The sequence below is a fragment of the Diaphorina citri genome, unplaced genomic scaffold, assembly GCF_000475195.1.
Source record: "Diaphorina citri unplaced genomic scaffold, Diaci psyllid genome assembly version 1.1 scaffold664, whole genome shotgun sequence".
Classification (NCBI taxonomy): domain Eukaryota; kingdom Metazoa; phylum Arthropoda; class Insecta; order Hemiptera; family Psyllidae; genus Diaphorina; species Diaphorina citri.
Genome location: NW_007378097.1, coordinates 31,308 through 54,468, shown reverse-complemented (window position 1 = coordinate 54,468; position 23,161 = coordinate 31,308). Strand labels below are relative to the sequence as shown.

At 37.4% G+C, this 23,161-nt stretch overlaps 2 protein-coding genes across 2 annotated transcripts in view; both read left to right on the top strand.

Annotated features, from left to right (window-relative positions):
• The window catches only part of LOC103511017, a 54,641-nt gene that overhangs the window by 16,154 nt on the left and 15,326 nt on the right, over nucleotides 1-23,161 (top strand). Inside the window, exons 3-4 of the mRNA XM_026824896.1 lie at nucleotides 13,899-14,203; nucleotides 16,410-16,910. Coding sequence (XP_026680697.1) covers nucleotides 16,479-16,910 — 432 coding nt within the window. The 5' untranslated portion in view covers nucleotides 13,899-14,203; nucleotides 16,410-16,478. The remainder of the gene's footprint in view (nucleotides 1-13,898; nucleotides 14,204-16,409; nucleotides 16,911-23,161) is intronic.
• On the top strand, nucleotides 4,564-5,570 carry LOC103511011 (peroxisome biogenesis factor 2; the record flags this gene model as incomplete). The annotated part of the gene is given in 1 exon segment (XM_008475720.2): nucleotides 4,564-5,570. A coding segment is annotated over 1 exon segment (696 nt). The 3' UTR covers nucleotides 5,321-5,570.

Below are 23,161 nucleotides of genomic sequence, written 5' to 3'. Positions count from 1 at the left end.
ACCTAACTTAACCCAACCCAACCTAACTTAACCCAACCCAACCCAACCTAACCTAACCTAACCCAACCCAACCTAACTATGCAATAACTTTGAGAAGCACTGAATTGTACAGTTTTTGCTACATGGATAGGGCTTCTCATGACGGTATATCGATATGTCAACTGATACCTATATGAGACCGAGGATTATGTAAATGTGGCCGGTATGTAGTTATGTACATAAATATGTATGTATGTAGTTATGTACATATGGAGGTATCAACTGTGTATCCGGATATACGGGCTTGACCTTTCTAGTATTTTGGGAGAGTTTTTGCAGTGTCAAATTTCTTCAAGTTCAAGTGTGTTCATTTTTTAGGGAACCAAGAAGGCTGGAGGAAGGCTCGAATCTACAATCTTATGTTGAAGTCTTTCTTTCTGAGAAAGCTTGGAGACTACGCCCAAACAATCTCCAGCTGTAAGGGAAATGTGATCTAAGTGGTGCCCTTCAAAACAAGTCACCAATGGATTCTTTGAACATTGGGTTTAATCCTGCCTCGGCCGGGATGAAATCTACGTTCACCCGATGCGTGATACTAACCCGAGGTGTGCTGACCTGCTGACAGTGCTGACAAACTGTAGACAGGAACGATAAATGTCTATCTTTAAAAAAAGAAACAAGGAACATCAATTTTAGACGTGCTGTTTGGTCTAAAAATAGATCCGTTTTTCTCATCACTGGGAATAGTAATTGCATACTTATGATTTCTATCAATCTGGTACTCTGGTAGGTTCTGATATTATTATATTCTTGATGAGCCTGCTATCTGTTTATCAAAATATAATAGGTACCCACACATTCGAGATGCAAGGAACATCAATTTTAGACGTGCTGTTTGGTCTAAAAATAGATCCGTTTTTCTCATCACTGGGAATAGTAATTGCATACTTATGATTGATATCAATCTGGTACTCTGGTAGGTTCTGATATTATATTCTTGATGAGTCTGTTATCTGTTTATCAAAATATAATAGGTACCCACACATTCGAGATGTGTACAAGTAGATATTTGTACCTACAATATAGGTAAATATAGTCACTAAGTAGCTATATTATAGACACTAAGTACCTATAATGTAGATAAATATACAGGGTGGTTCGTGATTTGCGAACCACGCTTATATCTCAGAAACGGCTGGGAATTAAGGAATGAAATAAACGGCATCATGTAGATGAAATTTTGATGATTAAAATGGCATTTTTTAAATTTGCAATTGTGACAGCCATTATAGCTTGAAAGCTCTTACCTCATTATTAAGTACCTCCTATTTCTGTAAATGATGTTCTCTTAAAAAGAGTATGTAAGGGGTTTTAAGCTATCGAAGTTTTTCATAAGTCATACACAATAAAATGGTATGATTTTTCCTATACTCGTAAATGTACTTAGCAACTGTGAATTTTGAGAGTTGAGTTTTTCATGCTCAATGTATTATTAGCTCTCCAACATCTATTGTAATCTGCCTTTCAAAATTAACCTTTTTCTCATATGTTTGTTTTACTATTTTCCATTTTCAACATATTTTTTGTAGATATTTGTACCTACAATATAGGTAAATATAGTCACTAAGTAGCTATATTATAGACACTAAGTACCTATAATGTAGATAAATATAGACACCAAGTACCTATAATGTGTGTTGCCAAGGTCTTTTCGATAGAGTTGCAACAGGATTATTGGAAAACTGAGGAAGAACTTCCGACGGAGAAGAAAATTCAGTAAGACAGTGTAGATACAAACTTGTAAAACAAATTTTTGTAGACAGGGTACTTATTGAGACCGAAATTCTGTAGACAGGGGACAGGGTCCGTTGAAATTTCAAATCAGCGTCCACAATAGTCAACATTATGGTCGTTGGAATAATGACTAATCCACACCCCGTTTGACCCCAAAAGACATAACTATACCAAAGTTCATTCATTTACCAACATACATACTTATCCTAAGTACCAAAGTTCATACTTACTTAACACTGAAGAAAAATGAGTGATACTTACTTAACACTGAGGAAAAATGAGTGATAGGGTGTCACAATTTTAGGAAATTTAGGTGGAAGAACTCTATTATTGAGTTATTTCCTTTGACATATTTTTTGTTTGTTTACCTATACAAGCACTGACCATGTACTCTACACTTGTGAAAATTACCCTTTTTTTGCTCTCACCTTTTCCCCCTCTCTCTCCTCCCTCACTCTCTTTGTTTCTTCCCTTTCTGCTTTTTTTTCTGTCCTTCCCCCTCTACTTCTTCCTCTCTTTCCTTCTCCCTCTACTTCTTCCTCTCTTTCCTCTCCCTCTTCCTCTCTCTTTCCTCTCCCTCTTCCTCTCTCTTTCTCAAGTTTCTCGTTCTTTCTTCCTCCCACCTCTCTCCCTCTCCTTCGTTGGGTTGCTGTATTAAAGTGTTGAGCTTCCTAAATATTCCTGATATTCGAGTTCCGGAACCCAGTCCCTCGATTGGGCTTCGGACACTCCTATAGTTTATTCATGTTAGGAAGAACATGCAAGTATTCAGAACATCCAAGTGTTCAATAGAATCGAATTTTCTTCTCATCATCACGTCGTCAGTCGCTGAGGTAGCACGGTTGAATTATTATTCCTCAACAGCAACATCTCCCACACACAGCACAAGATACCAGAAGATACTCGCATACACGATCTGGCTGTCAATGAGATTTTCAACGTGGAATAACATTGTGTTTCCTTTTACCCTCTACTAAAGCTATACTCAACCTTTCTACTGGCACTTTTAGTTCCTGTAGCTTCTATGACATAGTGTCTTAGCTTAAACTACCAAGGGCCATACTGCCACTTGACACTTGAGGCTCTGTCAAGTGTGGTCCGTGGATTAGTGTTGAGGTACTTGAGGTGAATCATTTTAGTACCAGCTGCCAAGGCCCACACTAATATTCTTCACAGAAAAGCTGCGGGCCTCGCGCCGCAGGTTGAGAATGGCTGCTCTACAACTACAAGTAACCCCGAATTGTATACCTGATGCACTCGGGGGTATATGGCGTACCCCGCCATACTCCCCAATGTTGCCGTTTTTTTTTCTTCTTCAAAATGGCATCACGTCTCTCGGGAGACGTGTGAGAAAGTAATTTCGAAAATTTTGCTCAAAACTCGTCTCGGGTTTCATTAAAAGGGTTCCAATTTCTTTCTTATCTGTTCCTTTCCCTTCTTTTCCAAGATTCGAAATTGAAATTCGACTTCCTTTGGAAAAGAACGATTTTCCGGCAGGTTTTCTCGTTCGTTTTTCCCGGCTCAATATCCGTTTTGACTGTACCTAGTCTGTAGTGTTGGAACGGCTGGGTAGTTTGGGTTGAGTTTTTTGACTTCTGAGCCGTGGATGATGCTTGCGGATTTGGTACATGATGCTGCGCTGGGCTGTAGAATTTACAAAGTTCAATGAAATAAACTCGAAGTTTTTAGGGAATTGATGATAACCTAACGGTTGGTTCCCGTATTCCTTGTCAGTGACTAGTTTCTCCTTTACAATCGGCCATTAACTAGTGGTCCAAAAACTAATGAACCTATAAATCCAGGTACAACACCGCGACAATCGGCCATTAACTAGTGGTCCAAAAACTAATGAACCTATAAATCCAGGTACAACACCGCGTTAGGCTTTTAAGTTTCAAGGGTGTCAAAATTGAGACAATTTATTTCTTGAGGGACATAAAATGAGACTGCTTACGTAAACGCAAACCAAGTAACAGAATAAGGGAGGGGACCGAAGGAAAATAGTGGAGTAATAAAAATCGGGTGAAAATAAAACGCAAATAACGGTCATTGTAAAAACGGTCTACGAAGGGTATCGTATAAAATAACGCATGATATACAGGGTTGAAAATGTCATCAGGAGATGACGAAACATGTCGGCTCCTGTAATTTATTAATGAAATTAGGAATTAAAAATTATTCACTTCTCATATTTTTGGTTACACTGTATTTTTTACTTTCTATTACCTTTACGTATAGGGAACCTATACAAGGTAATGAGAAAGTATTGCAATCGGTCCAAATTTTCAAAATCGGGAAATGGGTGGAAATATCCGTTTTGGGGTCCCCTGATTCCAAAAAAGTGGTTTTTAGCCCATGGTCTGTACGTTACGTACGTACGTAACTAGTGATGGGTAAATACCCGGGTACTTATTTTTGGGGTAAATACCCTGGGTATTTACCCGGGTAAATACTATCCGCAGTTTGTTCGCGGTATCCGCGGTTTGTTCGCGGTATCCGCGGTTTATTCGCGGTATCCGCGGTTTGTTCGCGGTATCCGCGGATTGTTCGCGGTATTCGCGTTTTGTTCGTGGTATTCGCGTTTTGTGCGCAGTATCCGCGGTTTGTTCGCGATATTCGCAGTTATCGGTTCGATCTCAGGCAAACGCAGATTTTTTTCAGCTCTTTGTTTACCGCAAATAATTGATGAAACCAAAATTTTCGCCTGCGGCCAGTCCTAAAATTTTTAGTTTCTATAGATTGTATAGCTCACAATTTTTGCCTGCGGCGCTGTTCCTCATTCTTTTCGTGTGTTCCCAACTGGGCGTTCACCAAGTTTAACCAGGAAGTGGATGCTCTCCTGCGACTATTCATGTTCCAACAAAGTTTCCGCAAATACCAGGGAACATTTGTTCAGAATATGTTTCAACTCAAGTATTCTGACGTATCGACACAGTCTCCCACTAGGACCAGCCTGTTCATCTTGTCCAACGTTCTTGCTGACTATGTCAAAGAGAAATCCGACGAAATCAGCATCTATCTGCGTGGGCAGAACAAAGGTGCTTACCTGACTTACAAATATTTGGACATAGCACTGGACGTGTTGAAGCTCGGTAACTTTCTTCTGTTTCTCAACCAAGGCCGATATTATTCTCTCCTGGAGAGATGTTTTCAGATGAGGTTGGTATCGAGAACCAAGGCGCCTCGTTCCATAGAGTATGCCTATCTGTCTCGAGAGCTACTCTATCAGAGTCTGACTGAACTACTCCTGGTCCTTATTCCACTGCTTCAGTCCCATCTGTTACTCCGGAAAATAACCAACTGGTTCTCAACTCAACAACCTGATGATGCAATTGTCAAGAAGGAAACCCCTGTGTTGACCTTGAGTACGAGGTGTAATGGATGTAAACAGTATCCATGGCAACCTTATCATATTGAATGTCGACATGTGTTTTGCTATTACTGTTTGATAGCCAACTGTAAGCTGTCGGATGAGAAGTATGAATGCTGTATTTGTTTTCATACGAGTGATGCTGTGCATAGTTTTGCTACTAAATCTATAACCTAGGTTAGATAATGACATAATGATATTGTAGATATGGTTTAGGGATTTTTACTTTCAATTTGTATGTGGTCCAATAGTAAAATTATCAATATGGGATACGGTATACGGATGGCTGAATTCATAGTTTTATTACTTGTCATGTACGTAATTTCTAAGCCTATTGTAATAACTTAATAAGAAAGTTGATCAATTTAATGCTATCTATTTCAAAGTTGTGAGAGGCAGAGAGGTAGTTCAAATGTAATAATGGGGCTGTGCTACCAGAGCTAGTACACTATACTGTAACTGTAAACCAATCTTCTGGAAACCAATGAAAAAAGCTCCTCCTAGATGGTTTCTAAAATATCTGATTTCAAAATTGGAATGAAGCTTTTGAAGAGTTGACAATACTTTTTCCCTATACTATTATTATTTATCAAGTAATCTTTTCAACGGGGAAATTTAATGCAAAGTGAAAGACCAATCAGATGCAAACAAAACGAATCCTCTTCAGTGTGAGGTAAAGAAGCAAAGGAGAACACTTAATATTGTGTCCTTACCGTTTTTCTCTAGCTGTTTTCCCTCACAACCTACCTAAAAGGACCAAAAAACAAAACTTCCTCATCAGGATTCCTCTTTCTTTCAATCCGGCTCGAAGGACCAAAAAACAAAACGTCCTCATCAGCATTCATTCCTCTTCCTTTTAATCTGACCCGATGAATTTGAGTCTACATGATGCCGTTTATTTCATTCCTTAATTCCCAGCCGTTTCTGAGATATAAGCGTGGTTCGCAAATCACGGACCACCCTGTAGACACTAAGTACCTATAATGTGTGTTGCCAAGGTCTTTTCGATAGACTTGCTGGATTATTGGAAAACTGAGGAAGAACTTCCGACGGAGAAGAAAATTCCGTAGACAGTGTAGATACAAACTTGTAAAACAAAATTTTGTAGACAGGGTACTTACTGAGACCGAAATTTCCGTTGAAATTCCAAATCAGCGTCCACAATAGTCAACATTATGGTCGTTGGAATGATGACTAATCCACACCCCGTTTGACTCCAAAAGACATAACTATACAAAATTCATTTATTTACCAACATAAATACTTATCCTAAATACCAAAGTTCATACTTACTTAACACTGAAGAAAAATGAGTGATACTTACTTAACACAGAAGAAAAATGAGTGATACTTACTTAACACTGAAGAAAAATGAGTGATACTTTCTTAACACTGAGGAAAAATGAGTGATACTTACTTAACACTGAAGAAAAATGAGTGATACTTACTTAACACTGAGGAAAAATGAGTGATAGGGTGTCACAATTTTAAGAAATTTAGGTGGAAGAACTCTATTATTGAGTTATTTCCTTTGGTGTAGGGTGTAAGGATGTTGGGTTGCTGTATTAAAGTGTTGAGCTTCCTAAATATTCCTGATATTCGAGTTCCGGAACCCAGTCCCTCGATTGGGCTTCGGACACCCCTAGTTTATTCATGTAGGAAGAACATGCAAGTATTCAGAACATCCAAGTGTTCAATAGAATCGAATTTTCTTCTCATCATCACGTCGTCAGTCGCTGAGGTACTACGCCACGGTTGAATTATTATTCCTCAACAGCAACATCTCCCACACGCAGCACAAGATACAAGAAGATACTCGCATACACGATCTGGCTGTCAATGAGATTTTCAACTTGGAATAACATTGTGTTTCCTTTTACCCTCTACTAAAGCTATACTCAACCTTTCTTGTCCCGGGGCACATTTGAGTGTTCAAAACTTCACGCGGACCGCAGTTCAAATAAAGGTCCCTCTTGAGAGCATAAGAACTGCTGTTCGGCATTGTCATTTGTGGTCCGTGGCTGAGGCTAAATTGGTGGCGAGGTGAATATGTTTGGTTGTTTGGTCATATTTTTTTTTTTTGGCAATGGTTCAAAAATAAAACCATACAGTCGTTTGGTCATATTCTACTGGCACTTTTAGTTCCTGTAGCTTCCATGACATAGTGTCTTAGCTTAAACTACCAAGGGCCATACTGCCACTTGAGACTTGAGGCTCTGTCAAGTGTGGTCCGTGGATTAGTGTTGAGGTGAATCATTTTAGTACCAGCTGCCAAGGCCCACACTAATATTCTTTACAGAAAAGCTGCGGGCCTCGCGCCGCAGGTTGAGAAAAGCTGCTCTACAACTACAAGTAACCCCGAATTGTATACCTGATGCACTCGGGGGTATATGGCGTACCCCGCCATACCCCCCAATGTTGCCGTTTTTTTTTCTTCAAAATGGCATCACGTCTCTCGGGAGACGTGTGAGAAAGTAATTTCGAAAATTTTGCTCAAAACTCGTCTCGGGTTTCATTAAAAAGGTTCCAATTTCTTTCCTATCTGTTCCTTTTCCTTCTTTTCCTATAATCGAAATTGAAATTCGACTTCCTTCGGAAAAGAACGATTTTCCGGCAGGTTTTCTCGTTCGTTTTCTCCGGCTCAATATCCGTTTTGACTGTAGTCTGTAGTGTTGGAACGGCTGGGTAGTTTGGGTTGAGTTTTTTTGACTTCTGTGCTGGATTTGGTGATGTTGCGCCGGGCTGTAGAATTTACAAAGTTCAATGAAATAAACTCGAAGTTTTTAGGGGATTGATGATAACCTAACGGTTGGTGCCCGTATTCCTTGTCAGTGACTAGTTTCTCCTTTACAATCGGCCATCAACTAGTGGTCCAAAAACTAATGAACCTATAAATCCAGGTACAACACCGCACCAAAAATGGGTATCCGCGGTTTGTTCGCGATATTCGCAGTTATGGGTTCGATCTCAGGCAAACGCAGATTTTTTTCAGCTTTTTTTAACCGCAAATAATTGATGTTTTAGATTTTTTGTGAGAGTTTAACAGTTTCCCTTCTTTTTATGCTCCCATTTTTGTATTTTCATGACAAAGAATAGATTCTCACATGATTTGAGAAGTAAATATTCTGAAATTATGTATGGAACAATAATCGGGCAAAAAACTCCTTGAATTTGATGGCACATTCGTTCTCTTTTGACAAAATTTTTGATGGCAAATTGGAGGAAATCAGGCTGTATGTCGTAAATTATTGGTGTAAAAAAAGTGGATATAACTTTCGACCAACACCGCATTAGGCTTTTAAGTTTCAAGGGTGACAAAATTGAGACAATTTATTTCTTGAGGGACATAAAATGAGACCGCTTACGTAAGCGCAAACTAAGTAACAGAATAAGGGAGGGGACCGAAGGAAAATAGTGGAGTAATAAAAATCGGGTGAAAATAAAACGCAAATACGGTCATTGTAAAAACGGTCTATGAAGGGTATCGTATAAAATAACGCATGATATACAGGGTTGTCAATAAACGGGGGGGAGATTTTGTAACCGAGAAATTTGACAAGATTGTTTCAAAGAAGCACAAGAGCAGAATTTCTTTTACAATTTTGCAAATCAAATTTTGTAATAATTTGACGACACAGCATCTATTATGATGATGTTGCAATGTTTTTAAAGATAAGACCATAGCAGTTACAGTTCCCTCTGTCAAAACTCTTAAAAAAAAAAAAAAAGATTTTTTTCTTCTCTAATATTGAGTTATAAGACTTATAAGTCATTTTTTTTTGGGGGGAATTCTAAGAGCAAAATTCTCTATAAAACGGGCGCGCCTGTTGTTATTGAAAGCAGTTGGTTTGGAATGCCTTTCAGGAAAATCCGTTTAAAAATGGGTAAAGTTGACAGCCACTGTTCAGTACCATTAAAGTTCAGGATGAAAATTCTTTTTCGGTTCTCCTCTTCTGAACACCCATTTTAAAAGAAATAATAAGCTTGCTATTTCGCTTGCTCTCCGCGCTTGAACTTTTATGGCAAATAAAACAACCCAAACACTAAAACATTGGGAAAATACACACATAATAAAATGGATTTTGAACGATATACTGGGTGATTCAAGTATGTACAAGAAACAAAGGTCGGTACAAGAGATAAATAATCGAATGAACATGAAATCGATACCAGAGATAAATAAATCGAATGAAGCCTTTTACTTGCTAACTTTGACGCTGCTGTTTTATTACTTTTTGTCTTTCATAACCTATTTTACATAATTTTATTTTATTTTTTTGTAATATAATTTTACAATTATTTCATAACCTAATATTGAGGGAGACATTAGAACTGTGGGAGACATTAGAAATGTCTCCCACAGTTTTTTTTCGACCTTGCTTCAAGGACGAATATAAAAGAAACGAAGAAGAATTAGAAAGAACCACCCTGAAAGTTTTATGTAAACGGCAAAATGGAATGAAAAATGCATGAGTAACGAGTACATTGCTATCGAGTTGTATTTCTTCATGTGTGGAACTTCTATACAATTTAATGTGTGTGGAACTTTTCCTTCTGTAGTCTGTACAGTTTAATGTGTGTTTGCCATTGTTGCTTTCCTGTCGAAAAATTTGGCCAGACTTCAAGGGGGACTTGTCGCAGAAAAATAGTAGATTTTTCATGAAAATTCTTTTAATTTTCAGACTCCTGCTTTACAAGGAGAATCGGAGAATGAAATTATAACATAAGTGGCTGCAGTCAAACATGACCAATTTCTATCCGCCAACTCTTTTTTTTTCGACGGCTCCATTTGGCCTAAACGTGAAAGCCTCTGTACAAAAGCAGCCCGGTTGAAAAATACTGACATATGGAACAAAATTAAAATCACTGACCTACGTTTCAAGTCATGTTGAAAGCTTGGAACTCTAGGAAGTCATGTTGATTGCTGAAATACCTAGAAGGTAATGTTTGATGTTCTTGGTAAATGGTACTGCGTTTTGAAAGCAATACAACCCCTCCCTTGATATGCATATTGAATTTTTTCAATAGAAAGTCAGAGGAAAATGGAATGCCATTCGCTTTCCGTCTCTCCTTTCTTCCTTCCTTTAGTAAGACGCAAAATTTCCTGGAAAACTTAGCCCTGATACATAATATATTTGTAATTCCTACATTTCTCTTTATGTCTTTTCTCTTTTTGTCTACAATTACCCTCCTTCCCCTTTTATCGCCTTTTGTCCCTGTCAATATTTTTCTCACTCTTTCTCTGCTTCTGTGTCGTCTTCTCTGTCCTTCTTCTTTGGTTTCTTAGTTGTCTCTCTTAATCTTCTTCTTCCTATTCTTCTGTCGCCTATTTATTTCCCTCCCCCTCCCCTCTTTGCTACAGAAGTTGCTATGAAAGTTTATTTATTTTTCATACAATTTAGCAACAAGACCATTTGCATCTATGAAAGTGATGGGGGAAATTTAATGCAAAGTGAAAGACCAATCAGATGCAAACAAAACGAATCCTCTTCAGCGTGAGGTAAAGAAGCAAAGGAGAACACTTGGGAAATTTAATGCAAAGTGAAAGACCAATCAGATGCAAACAAAACGAATCCTCTTCAGTGTGAGGTAAAGAAGCAAAGGAGAACACTGTTTTACTTTCTATTTCTTTTCAAATACCTACGTATTCTGCAAATGTAATAGAAAGTCGTGTGATGTTCACACCAGATTTTTTAATTTTATGATTGTTTACCTCTTGTAAAATAAAATTACTTACAGTTTCCAAAGTTACTAGTCAAGTGAAGACGTTGTTCTTTTACCTATACTAATATGTTGCTACTTGACAGATTGACTCTCCTAGAGAAGTATATACAGGGTTGTCAATAAACGGGGGGAGATTTTGTAACCGAGAAATTTGACAAGATTGTTTCAAAGAGGCACAAGAGCAGAAATTTTTACAATTTTGCAAATCAAATTTTGTAATAATTTGACGACACAGCATCTATTATGATGATGTTGCAGTGTTTTTAAAGATTTTTTCTTCTCTAATATTGAGTTATAAGTCATTTTTTTTGGGGAATTCTAAGAGCAAAATTCTCTATGAAACGGGAGCGCCTGTTGTTATTGAATTTTAAAAGATATGAAAGCAGTTGCTTTGGAATGCCTTTCAGGAAAATTCGTTTAAAAAATGGGTAAAGTTGACAGCCACTGTTCAGTACCATTAATGTTCAGGATGAAAATTCTTTTTCGGTTCTCCTCTTCTGAACACCCATTTTAAAAGAAATAATAAGCTTGCTATTTCGCTTGCTCTCCGCGCTTGAACTTTTATGGCAAATAAAACAACCCAAATACTATAACATTGGGAAAATACACACATAATGAAATGGATTTTGAACGATATACTGGGTGATTCAAGTATGTACAAGAAACAAAGGTCGGTACAAGAGATAAATAATCGAATGAACATTAAATCGATACCAGAGATAAATAAATCGAATGAAGCCTTTTACTTGCTAACTTTGACGCTGCTGTTTTATTATACTTACTGTCTTTCATAACCTATTTTACACAATTTTATTTATTTTCTTGTAATATAATTTTACAATTATTTCATAACCTAATATTGAACAAATCATTAGAAATAGAAATGTCTCGTACAGTTTTTTTTCGACCTTGCTTCAAGGACGAATATAAAAGAAACGAAGAAAAATTAGAAAGAACCACCCTGAAATTTTTATGTAAACGGCAAAATGGAATGAAAAATGCATGAGCAACGAGTACATTGCTATCGAGTTGTATTTCTTCATGTGTGGAAATTCTATACAATTTAATGTGTGTGGAACTTTTTCTCCTGTAGTCTGTATAGTGTACAGTTTAATGTGTGTTTGCCATTGTTGCTTTACTGTCGAAAAATTTGGCCAGACTGTCGCAGAAAAATAGTAGATTTTTCATGAAAATTCTTTTAATTTTCAGACTCTCTGGCTTTACAAGGAGAATGAAATTATAACATAAGTGGCTACAGACCAATTTCTATCCTCCAACTCTTTTTTTTCGACGCCTCCATTTGGCCTAAACGTGAAAGCCCCTGTAGACATTGGGTTTAATCCTGCCTCGGCCGGGATGAAATCTACGTTCACCCGATGCGTGATACTAACCCGAGGTGTGCTGACCTGCTGACAAACTGTAGACAGGAACGATAAATGTCTATCTTTAGTTGTGAAGTTGAGGGTATCGCCTTCCTAACAACAGATTAACAGAGAGCTGGGTTTGTACGTTTTTAGAGGAGATGGAGTTGATAAAGAGATCAGTTTTATACATAGTTTGCCAGTGATTTCAGTTTGTTAGCAAATCCGGGGTTCAGAAATGTTTAGAACCCAGCATAAATACTCGTATGTCTTCTGATTATGAACCTTTGAATCTATTTGAATTTTAAAACTATGAATCGTAGTTGAGATGGGATGTAATAAAAATCTAACTCTATGAATTCTCTTTTGTTTTCAGGTCTGAATGCTGACTGGTCAATTATTAATGTAACAGTAGATACCACACTGGAACAAAATTAAAATCACTGACCTACGTTTCAAGTCATGTTGAAAGCTTGGAACTCTAGGAAGTCATGTTGATTGCTGAAATACCTGGAAGGTAATGTTTGATGTTCTTGGTAAATAGTACTGCGCTTTGAAAGCAATGCAACCCCTCCCTTGATATGCATATTGAATCTTTTCAATAGAAAGTCAGAGGAAAATGGAATGCCATTCGCTTTCCCTCTCTCCTTTCTTCCTTCCTTTAATAAGACGCAAAATTTCCTGGAAAACTTAGCCCTGATACATAATAACATAATATATTTGTAATTCCTACGTTTCTCTTTATGTCTTTTCTCTTTTTGTCTACAATTACCCTCCTTCCCCTTTTATCGCCTTTTGTCCCTGTCAATATCTTTCTCACTCTTTCTCTGCTTCTGTGTCGTCTTCTCTGTCCTTCTTCTTTGATTTCTTAGATGTCTCTCTTAATCTTCTTCTTCCTATTCTTCTGTCGACTATTTATTTCCCTCCCCCTCCCCTCTTTGCTACAGAAGTTGCTATGAAATCAGACATTCCGGCGTCAGCACTTTCGCCTGTTTCTGTTTTATTTACTTTTTAATCGATGAGAATAAAAATTCCTTCTGCAAACTTCAATTTTCCTCTCTTTTTCTGCACAATATTAGCTTAAGCTTTTCTCTCTTGCAGGTTTCATCTGTTTCAACTTTCATTCTAATCCAGACTTAAAAAAGAGTAAATTGCAGGAAAAAAGCTCCTGTCGATGCGATGTCGGTTTTCTCTTGTCTAGTTGGGGGGGAAAAAACTGGATGAATACCTCATCCCTAAAGGGAATTTAGCTGAAAATGGAATGGAAACATTTTAAACTATGAATGGAAAAAAGTCAGTTTTAGAGGCTTTGTTTCAGCTGTCATTTGAGGGATGCACTATGACATCCCTTGTCACAACATTATGTTGCAAAATTTATTGATGCTCGTTTTGAAGGAGATAAATTGTGCGTGAATAAATACAGCGTGGACTGTACACTTGTACAGGAGGTAGTTGGAATTGGGGCTGGTTTTGGACAAACTGCCTACAGAAACCATTAGTATTCCCCTATTAGTAGTTTACTAGAAATTTCAGTAATTTTGTAAAGCTCTAAGAAAAGATCTCTTTGACTTGCGTACTTGGGTTTGTTCTCTTTTTCGCAATCCAATTAGCGAACAACCAGTATAATTTTGTTTTCGATCGACCTGACATTGTTCTTTTGTTCTTTTCAGGTGAGATGGTCACCACAGAACATTGAACAAATCGGGTCGATCAATAAAAATAATAAAAAACACTGCTACAAAAACAATTGAAATCATAACTAAACCAAATGGAATGAAAAAAGTAGAAAAAATACCTGTAACAGTCATGTACAGAGAGGAAAAAATATTCTACGCTTGAATGAAGATACGGTAAAGCTACAGAGTGGATAAACTGATAATGAACGTTGCGGAAATGGTCAAAAGAACAATTGAAAATAATCACGAGAAAATGAGCATGAATTAAAAACGATAAATCAGAACTAGACAAATTGGAGGTAATATTTTTGTACTAGTCATTGATAGAGATGTAGAGTTATCTAAAGCTTTTGTAAAGGTGTAAAGATAAATAATTTAGTCCAATTTAAGAGGTTTAAAGGGGACATAACAAATGTATGTCATAAAATATTTTACATTGACGTCTTTGGGGTCCTCAGCTTCATAACTGACGAATACTGAAATTAATTGTTTCTCTTTGTCCACTTGATTATGATATGGCTATAAGAGACAATTTCAGATTTTTGTCAGTCTCTCCTTGTAGGATCTCAGAGACCTCAATGTCGTCCTACCTCACCAAGTTCAAGGTTTGTTTGTTGTGCAATATTTGCTCAAACATGACAAAACGTTTCTAACGAAGACTGCCACCAAAAGTTTGCTGAGTAAATCAAAATTGGAAATCATATTTTACGCTTCACTCATTCCGCTGTTCAATCTGCTGTGTTTTCTCGTGCGACTGCCACCAAAAGTTTGCTGAGTAAATCAAAATTGGAAATCATATTTTACGCTTCACTCATTCCGCTATTCAATCTGCTGTGTTTTTTCGTGTGACTGCCACCAAAAGTTTGCTGAGTAAATCAAAATTGGAAATCATATTTTACGCTTCACTCATTCCGCTATTCAATCTGCTGTGTTTTCTCGTGTTTCTTGTTTACTTCAGGGATTCATTTCCTACAAGAACGTCGGATAGGGTAACTCTGTTTCGTGTATCCGAGTTCCTTGCTTGTGTTGTGCACAGAGCTCAAATATTTGCTGCGAATTTCATATTAATCTGGAAGCGAAATGGTAGTCTCTAAAGACATACAAACGTTTCTTGTGTTACTGTTCTGACGATCTGAATTTGGGGACTGATTCTTTTGGGATTTGGTTGCTTTCAAATCGTTGTAATAACTAACAATTCGCATGACTTAAACTCGGTTACCGACTTGGGCAAAGAAACATTTTTTTCGTGTTTCTTGTTTACTTCAGGGATTCATTTCCTACAAGAACGTCGGATAGGGTAACTCTATTTCGTGTATCCGAGTTCCTTGCTTGTGTTGTGCACAGAGCTCAAATATTTGCTGCGAATTTGATATTAATCTGGTAGCGAAATGGTAGTCTCTAAAGACATAGAGACGTTTCTTGTGTTACTGTTCTGACGATGTGAATTTGGGGACTGACTGATTCTTTTGGGATTTGGTTGCTTTCAAATCGTTGTAATAACTAACAATTCGCATGACTTAAACTCGGTTAACGACTTGGGCAAAGAAACATTTTTTCTAGTTCTTATTCGTACAAAATGCTCCATTTTATTTCATGTCTAAAAGGCTTTTAGCCTCAGATAAAACATTGGAACGCTTTTAGCATTATTAATTAGTTGGAGTATACCCATATCAAGTTCAGCTAAAATATACGCTTTAAAGGACGTGCGCTGTCTGCCCCCTTGAATTCATTGTTCGTACAAAATGCTCCATTTTATTTCATGTCTAAAAGGCTTTTAGCCTCAGATAAAACATTGGAACGCTTTTAGCATTATTAATTAGCTGGAGTATACCCATATCAAGTTCAGCTAAAATATACGCTTTATAGGACGTGCGCTGTCTGCCCCCTTGAATTCATTTTAAAATTTCCTCAAGACGGGACTAAATACTAAAATCCTAAAACGAGTGTTGAGTATATGTTGGAAAATTAAAACACATCACTGGAGCCCTATCGGAGCCCAATTTGCCATTTTCTCAGCAGTGTATTTTAATTGATAGCAAAACTTTTAGCTTTACGTTGTGCTTTTCTATTTGCGGTACTTCGAATTATTAATTGGAAAATTTGATTATTTTCTTTTCCCTGAGGAGGAAATTTGAAAACTCGAGTGTTCCCTTGAAATTTACATTAGTCAAAACTTTTAGCTTTACGTTGTGCTTTTCTATTTGCGGTACTTCGAATTATTAATTGGAAAATTTGATTATTTTCTTTTCCCTGAGGGGGAAATTTGAAAACTCGAGTGTTCCCTTGAAATTTACATTAGACTTTGACTAATTATTTACTCCATGAGCTTTTACTGAAAATAACTCATATTGAAATTTTCAGGTCACACGTGTTCTAATTTAAATCCCTTGTGACAACTTGACGAGTGAAAGGTCAAGGTTTGATCAGAAAATGTCAGACAATATCTTTGACTAATTATTTACTCCATGAGCTTTTACTGAAAATAACTCATATTGAAATTTTCAGGTCACACGTGTTCTAATTTAAATCCCATGTGACAACTTGACGAGTGAAAGGTCAAGGTTTGATCAGAAAATGTCAGACAATTTGGAATCCATTCGAGCAGCCCAAAGTCCTAATGAAGAGATTGCAGCATCCAGAGTAACAATCCTAGACTCGCATGAAATAAACGACTATCTGATCCAGATTATCAAAGTCCAACTTGGCCAAGTTTTCAAATATGTTCCCAACTGGGCGTTCACCAAGTTTAACCAGGAAGTGGATGCTCTCCTGCGACTATTCATGTTCCAACAAAGTTTCCGCAAATACCAGGGAACATTTGTTCAGAATATGTTTCAACTCAAGTATTCTGACGTATCGACACAGTCTCCCACTAGGACCAGCCTGTTCATCTTGTCCAACGTTCTTGCTGACTATGTCAAAGAGAAATCCGACGAAATCAGCATCTATCTGCGTGGGCAGAACAAAGGTGCTTACCTGACTTACAAATATTTGGACATAGCTGATGTGGGAACAAGAACATTATTAATCTTCTTCATGATCCCATAAAAAAGAGCTCTGTCGTTACCTACGCAAATTTAATTAAAAAAAAAAGATGGATTCACCCTTCCCGTCCCTCCGTTCCCGGAACCCATTCCAGTTACCGGGATTTTTCACGCAAAAGACATTAAAGACCGCGCCATTATTGTGGAAGATAAAAAAAAGTTTCCGAAATTTTGACGTTATCTATTGCGGGGAACATTAAAAACTAGTAAAAGTTTGAACTTTATGATTTGCTGGTTTGGAAAAAGCCAAGGACGTGCAGGAAGAAGGGGACAAGATACTAAAGATGAGCGCAGAGCGCTAATATGAGTTATGGACGGCGAAATAAACAATAAACAGATGTGAGATAGTATAGTACCTACCTACTCTTTTTCCCCCACAAATCTATGTATAATTTTGCTTCAGATTCAATATCCATTATCTACTCATTCCAGGATATTAAAAAAAATAATAAAGAAAAAAAAAGAAAGCAAAAAATTATCAGATCCACTTATGGCAGATCATATAACCTTGAAAGAGAAAAATATCTTTGATATGTTGAAATTTGGACTATTTTCTTTCATAATGATATTCGTTTGAATTTTGAATAGATTCGATGGACAATTTGGACATCAATCGTTCAAGTGAAAATATGAAGAAATTTCTGCCTCAAAGAAAGACAGAGAAAAAGGGGAAGAGAGAAAGAGAGAGGAGAAAGAGTTTCCTTAAAACTTGATGTATTGAGTGGAAATTGAAATGCGCCCTATTGATGGGAGAAACCTTTTTAGTGGATCAAAAGAGCGTTGTATAAATATTGTCATCTATAGGTAGACGAAGCTTCTGACCTTTTCCACGTAGAGAAGAAGGGAGGTAAAAAATCTGGGGTGAATAGCACACGACTTCCGTTTCTTGAGAATTTTTCTACAAATCCTACTCTAACGTGGAGTCAAGTAGGTATGTAGGACTATTGCACTCCATACCAAGTCCTATACGTTTTTTCAGGTAAAAGAAAAAGAAATATTGGTGAAAAATACACAGTTTTACTTAAATTTCCGCTAAAAAGAATAGGTACCTTTACCTGTGGATCTGGCCTCTCACAACGCCCAAGGGTGTCATGAAAAGAACAAAACAAGAAAAGAGAAGTCGGATTAGCAGTAAGATGAAAAGTTGACCAAGTCCTGCGCTCCGGAGCACAAATCCACGTGAACTGAAAAACCTAATTTCAAATTATACCTTTGTAAAAAAAAGTCGGAGTACAAGAGAAATTTTTGGTTGCCCAAAGTCTCGAGGCGAACAAAGAAGAAAAGTTTTCAGATTAAATTTATTTCGTTTCCCAAATTCAATTATGTGCGGGCAATATTTTCTATGTGGAAAAAAAAACATCATGGACATTTTCAGTGGGAAGTAGAGCCCATTCATCGTTAAAGAATGCTTGTAAAATAGCAAAGAATGCTTGTAAGAGCAAATAATACTTAAGTATAGTAAAGAATGCTTGTAAAAGCTCTGATCTAGGTCAGTTCATGTTCGGCAGGTAGGTCCACCCAATCAAATGACCTCTGACATTCTCGTATGCGTAGGTGAAAATGTTGGTTTGTTTCGCAATCTGTCGACATTTTCAGTGGGAAGTAGAGCCCATTCATCGTTAAAGAATGCTTGTAAAATAGCAAAGAATGCTTGTAAGAGCAAATAATACTTATGTATAGCAAAGAATGCTTGTAAAAGCAAAGAAGCTTATGTATGGCAAATAATGCTTTTAAAAGCTTTGATCTATGTAGGTCAGTTGCATGTTCGGCAGGTAGGTCCACCCAATCAAATGACCTCTGACATTCTCGTATGCGTAGGTGGAAATGTTGGTTTGTTTCGCAATCTATCCCCTTCTCAGACTTCATGGACCGTGCTTTTATGTATGTACGATGTACGTACCATGTTTAAAATTCATATACGTAAATATAATGGAGTAAATTTATAAAATCCAATACCTAACCAAATAATATCTAATAATACCTAACCACTGTCAAATTTTATGATATTCATTGATGCAATTTATAACACTCCAAAAAATAATCTCGCATGGAATGGATGTTCCAGTAAACAGAACGTACGATGTACGTACCATGTTTAAAATTCATATACGTAAATATAATGGAGTAAATTTATAAAATCCAATACCTAACCAAATAATATCTTATAATACCTAACCACTGTCAAATTTTATGATATTCATTGATGCAATTTATAACACTCCAAAAAATAATTTCGCATGGAATGGATGTTCCAGTAAACAGAATGTAGGCGTTTCAGAGCTTTCCCATAGGAGGATTTTATGCAGATTGGTCAGCCTCCAACACCCAAAGATAATATCAGGACTTTCTTCCTTGCCAGTTGGCTGGGATTCCAACCATCTCTATTGTACTCACGAGGCTGAATGCACCTCGTTTCCCTTCTAAAAACTTTTGACGTGGAAATGTGGATGCAGAGATTGTCAACCAAGTTTTCAGTTTGCAGGAAATTTAAAGGATGGCTCTATCTCTTGTCAATCGAATAATGTGGGTCAAACCTTTTTCATCCGAATTTCAAGTTCGGCTTGATTGCTTGACACATCCTTATGGCTTCGAGTTGAGCTGACCAAGCCCATATTAATATATTAATGTTAAATGACAAGATTTGACTCTCACAATGTCAAATCTTGTGATTGGTGGATGCGTAGATGAGCTTTCTTTATTTAAAGATTTAAACAATCAATTTCATTTTCCATTCCATTTGTACAAGATATTCTTTTGAAACTGATGTAGATTACTGCGCCTCATTTGCCAGCTGTAAAAAAAAAAGAAAAAAAAAAGGAAGAAGAGGTCAGTCAAGCGAGAAAAAAAAGGTCTACAAGAAAATGTCGTCAAGGAGATTGATATCTTGTGTCACGCACAGACACACAGATAAACTTAAAGATACGATGAAGCCAAGCCAGCGGAAATGTAAGGACAAAGCAAAATTACAAGATCTCCCAAAAATTGGAATATGAGAAAAAGATCTGTCATTTAAAAGAAATCTTAGCTAATTTTAAGTCCTCGCAAATTTATCATTGAGATTTTCAAAATCTTTCGACCACCTGATAACATGTCAGGTCATCTTCTCTGTCAGAAAAAAAGCCAAGCCAGCGGAAATGTAAGGACAAAGCAAAATTACAAGATCTCCCAAAAATTGGAATATGAGAAAAAGATCTGTCATTTAAAAAAAATCTTAGCTAATTTTAAGTCCTCGCAAATTTATCATTGAGATTTTCAAAATCTGTCGACCACCAGATAACATGTCATGTCATCTTCTCTGTCAGAAAAGCCCATAGGAGGATTTTATGCAGATTGGTCAGCCTCCAACACCCAAAGATAATATCAGGACTTTCTTCCTTGCCAGTTGGCTGGGATTCTAACCATCTCTATTGTACTCACGAGGCTGAATGCACCTCCGAAATATCTGTTATCCCAGACAGTCAACCATCTAGACATCTCACTGTTGTCAACGCGTTGGCGTTGCTTAAGTTCGGTGATCCGTTGCAACTGATGGTGCAGTCAACATGCTGTTGCGGCTGGCTGATCCACTGAAAGAATGACCAACTTCTGTGTGGACTAGAAACCTCCGAAGATTTCTGGGATTTTATTTTTTAATTGTTGAGCAGTATTTGGATATCAATAGTAGATCCAATTTTCAAAAGGGAAATCATTTTGTTCCCTCCCCTGGAGTTTTGACGTCTCCACCAATAGACAGTAATGTGGCTTTATTTGCACCATGGTGCTTTGTGCATCTCCACAAATAACAATAAACTACGTATTTGTCATGTTATATTCAAGGTCGGGTGTTTGGGTTCCTCAGGAATATTTGACACTATTTTCAAATCACGTGTGCATAGAACCTGAAGCCAGAAGAATGTACAACTTCTGTGTGGACTAGAAACCTCCGAAGATTTCTGGGATTTTATTTTTTAATTGTTGAGCAGTATTTGGATATCAACAGTAGATCAAAATTTCAAAAGGGAAATCATTTTGTTCTCTCCCCTGGAGTTTTGGCGTCACCACTAATAGACAGTAATGTGGCTTTATTTGCACCATGGTGCTTTGTGCATCTCCTCCACAAATACATATAAACTACGTATATTCAAGGTCGGGTGTTTGGGTTCCTCATGAATATGTGACACTATTTTCAAATCACGTGTGCATAGAACCTGAAGCCAACAAGCTTTTAGAAATTTGATCCCCAATTACTAATTTAGAAAGCAGAGCGAGAGACATCCGAAACCTGAATCCTTTTGCCGAGTTTTCTACAAAAGTTTTAAGCAAACATTTTCCAGTGAATTTAACCCCTTGATCCCCCCCCGTGGACCTTTCCCCCTCTTTTCCGGAATGCCGTGAGACAAGTACCAAAAATAAATAACGCCCTGCACCTAATGTCCGTTGCTACAAGGATAAATTATCGCCCCCTATGTTTGTAACCGGGGGGGGAGGGAAAAGGGGAAATAAATTCAAGATAATTAAACAAGATGGATGGCGTTTAACTTGGTTACTAAGGTTCGTCTCTCCCTAAGGACTAGGAGGGGGAAGGAAGGATAAAAAAAAAAGAAAAAAAAACTAGACAAAGGTGAAATTTTACGGAGGAAGAAGGCAATTTTGAGAATTTATTGTTCCGAGTTCTGAGAATGTGAGAAAAGAATGGAGTCGTTCATTTTTCGTTTCATCAGGCACTGTCCTGATGTTTTATTTAACTGAAGTGTTGGTTCGTTTTTCAAGAGACTTAGCTTCAATCCGTTGGGGGAACTGGTGCATTCATCATACCGCTGTCAATCGGCATACTACCATCCTCAAAATCTCCATGCCTTCTTTACACACACCTCTTTTGTAGTGCCAATAGTCCTAAACTAAAATGGACACGGCACATAAGGGATCAGGAAGAGACCGCCTTAACATAATAATAAATACACACACCATCTGAAGCCAACAAGCTTTTAGAAATTTGATCCCCAATTACTAATTTAGAAAGCAGAGCGAGAGACATCCGAAACCTGAATCCTTTTGCCGAGTTTTCTACAAAAGTTTTAAGCAAACATTTTCCAGTGAATTTAACCCCTTGATCCCCCCCCGTGGACCTTTCCCCCTCTTTTCCGGAATGCCGTGAGACAAGTACCAAAAATAAATAACGCCCTGCACCTAATGTCCGTTGCTACAAGGATAAATTATCGCCCCCTATGTTTGTAACCGGGGGGGAGGGAAAAGGGGAAACAAATTCAAGATAATTAAACAAGATGGATGGCGTTTAACTTGGTTACTAAGGTTCGTCTCTCCCTAAGGACTAGGAGGGGGAAGGAAGGATAAAAAAAAAAGAAAAAAAAACTAGACAAAGGTGAAATTTTACGGAGGAAGAAGGCAATTTTGAGAATTTATTGTTCCGAGTTCTGAGAATGTGAGAAAAGAATGGAGTCGTTCATTTTTCGTTTCATCAGGCACTGTCCTGATGTTTTATTTAACTGAAGTGTTGGTTCGTTTTTCAAGAGACTTAGCTTCAATCCGTTAGGAACTGGTGCATTCATCATACCGCTGTCAATCGGCATACTACCATCCTCAAAATCTCCATGCCTTCTTTACACACACCTCTTTTTGCAATAGTCCCCTAAACTAAAATGGACGCGGCACATAAGGGATCAGGAAGAGACCGCCTTAACATAATAATAAATACACACACCACATAAAGATTCCATAACAAATCCCCATAGACCGGTCTCTTTCACCCAACCCAGAGTAAACACAAATGTAAAGGCACAATTCCGTGGCGCAATATTGATATCAGATTCCTTCATCAGACGGAAGAAAAGGAGGAAGGAATTTCTCAGAACACACGACACGTCTCGAGTAGGAGATATATCTGATGTTGATTGAAAAATCTCACGCTTGACTTAGTATCTGAAGCAGACAAATCCAATTGATCTTGACTTCATCCAGAATAGCAGCAAATTGGGATCTCGAATTAGAAATGGTACCATTTGAATGAGGATCAAACTTAAGTAAAACGGTAAGCCAAAATACATGTAATGGGTATACATAATATTGTTAAAAAAAAGAAGCTCATATTATAAAAGGGAATAAGTCATAAGTACCTACGTAAGTCAAGAAGATGATGATTTGTAAGTGTACCAAAGTACTGGAAGAAGCTCCATTTTTCGTGCAGATTTCACAGCTCTTTTCATGCGTTTCTCAAAA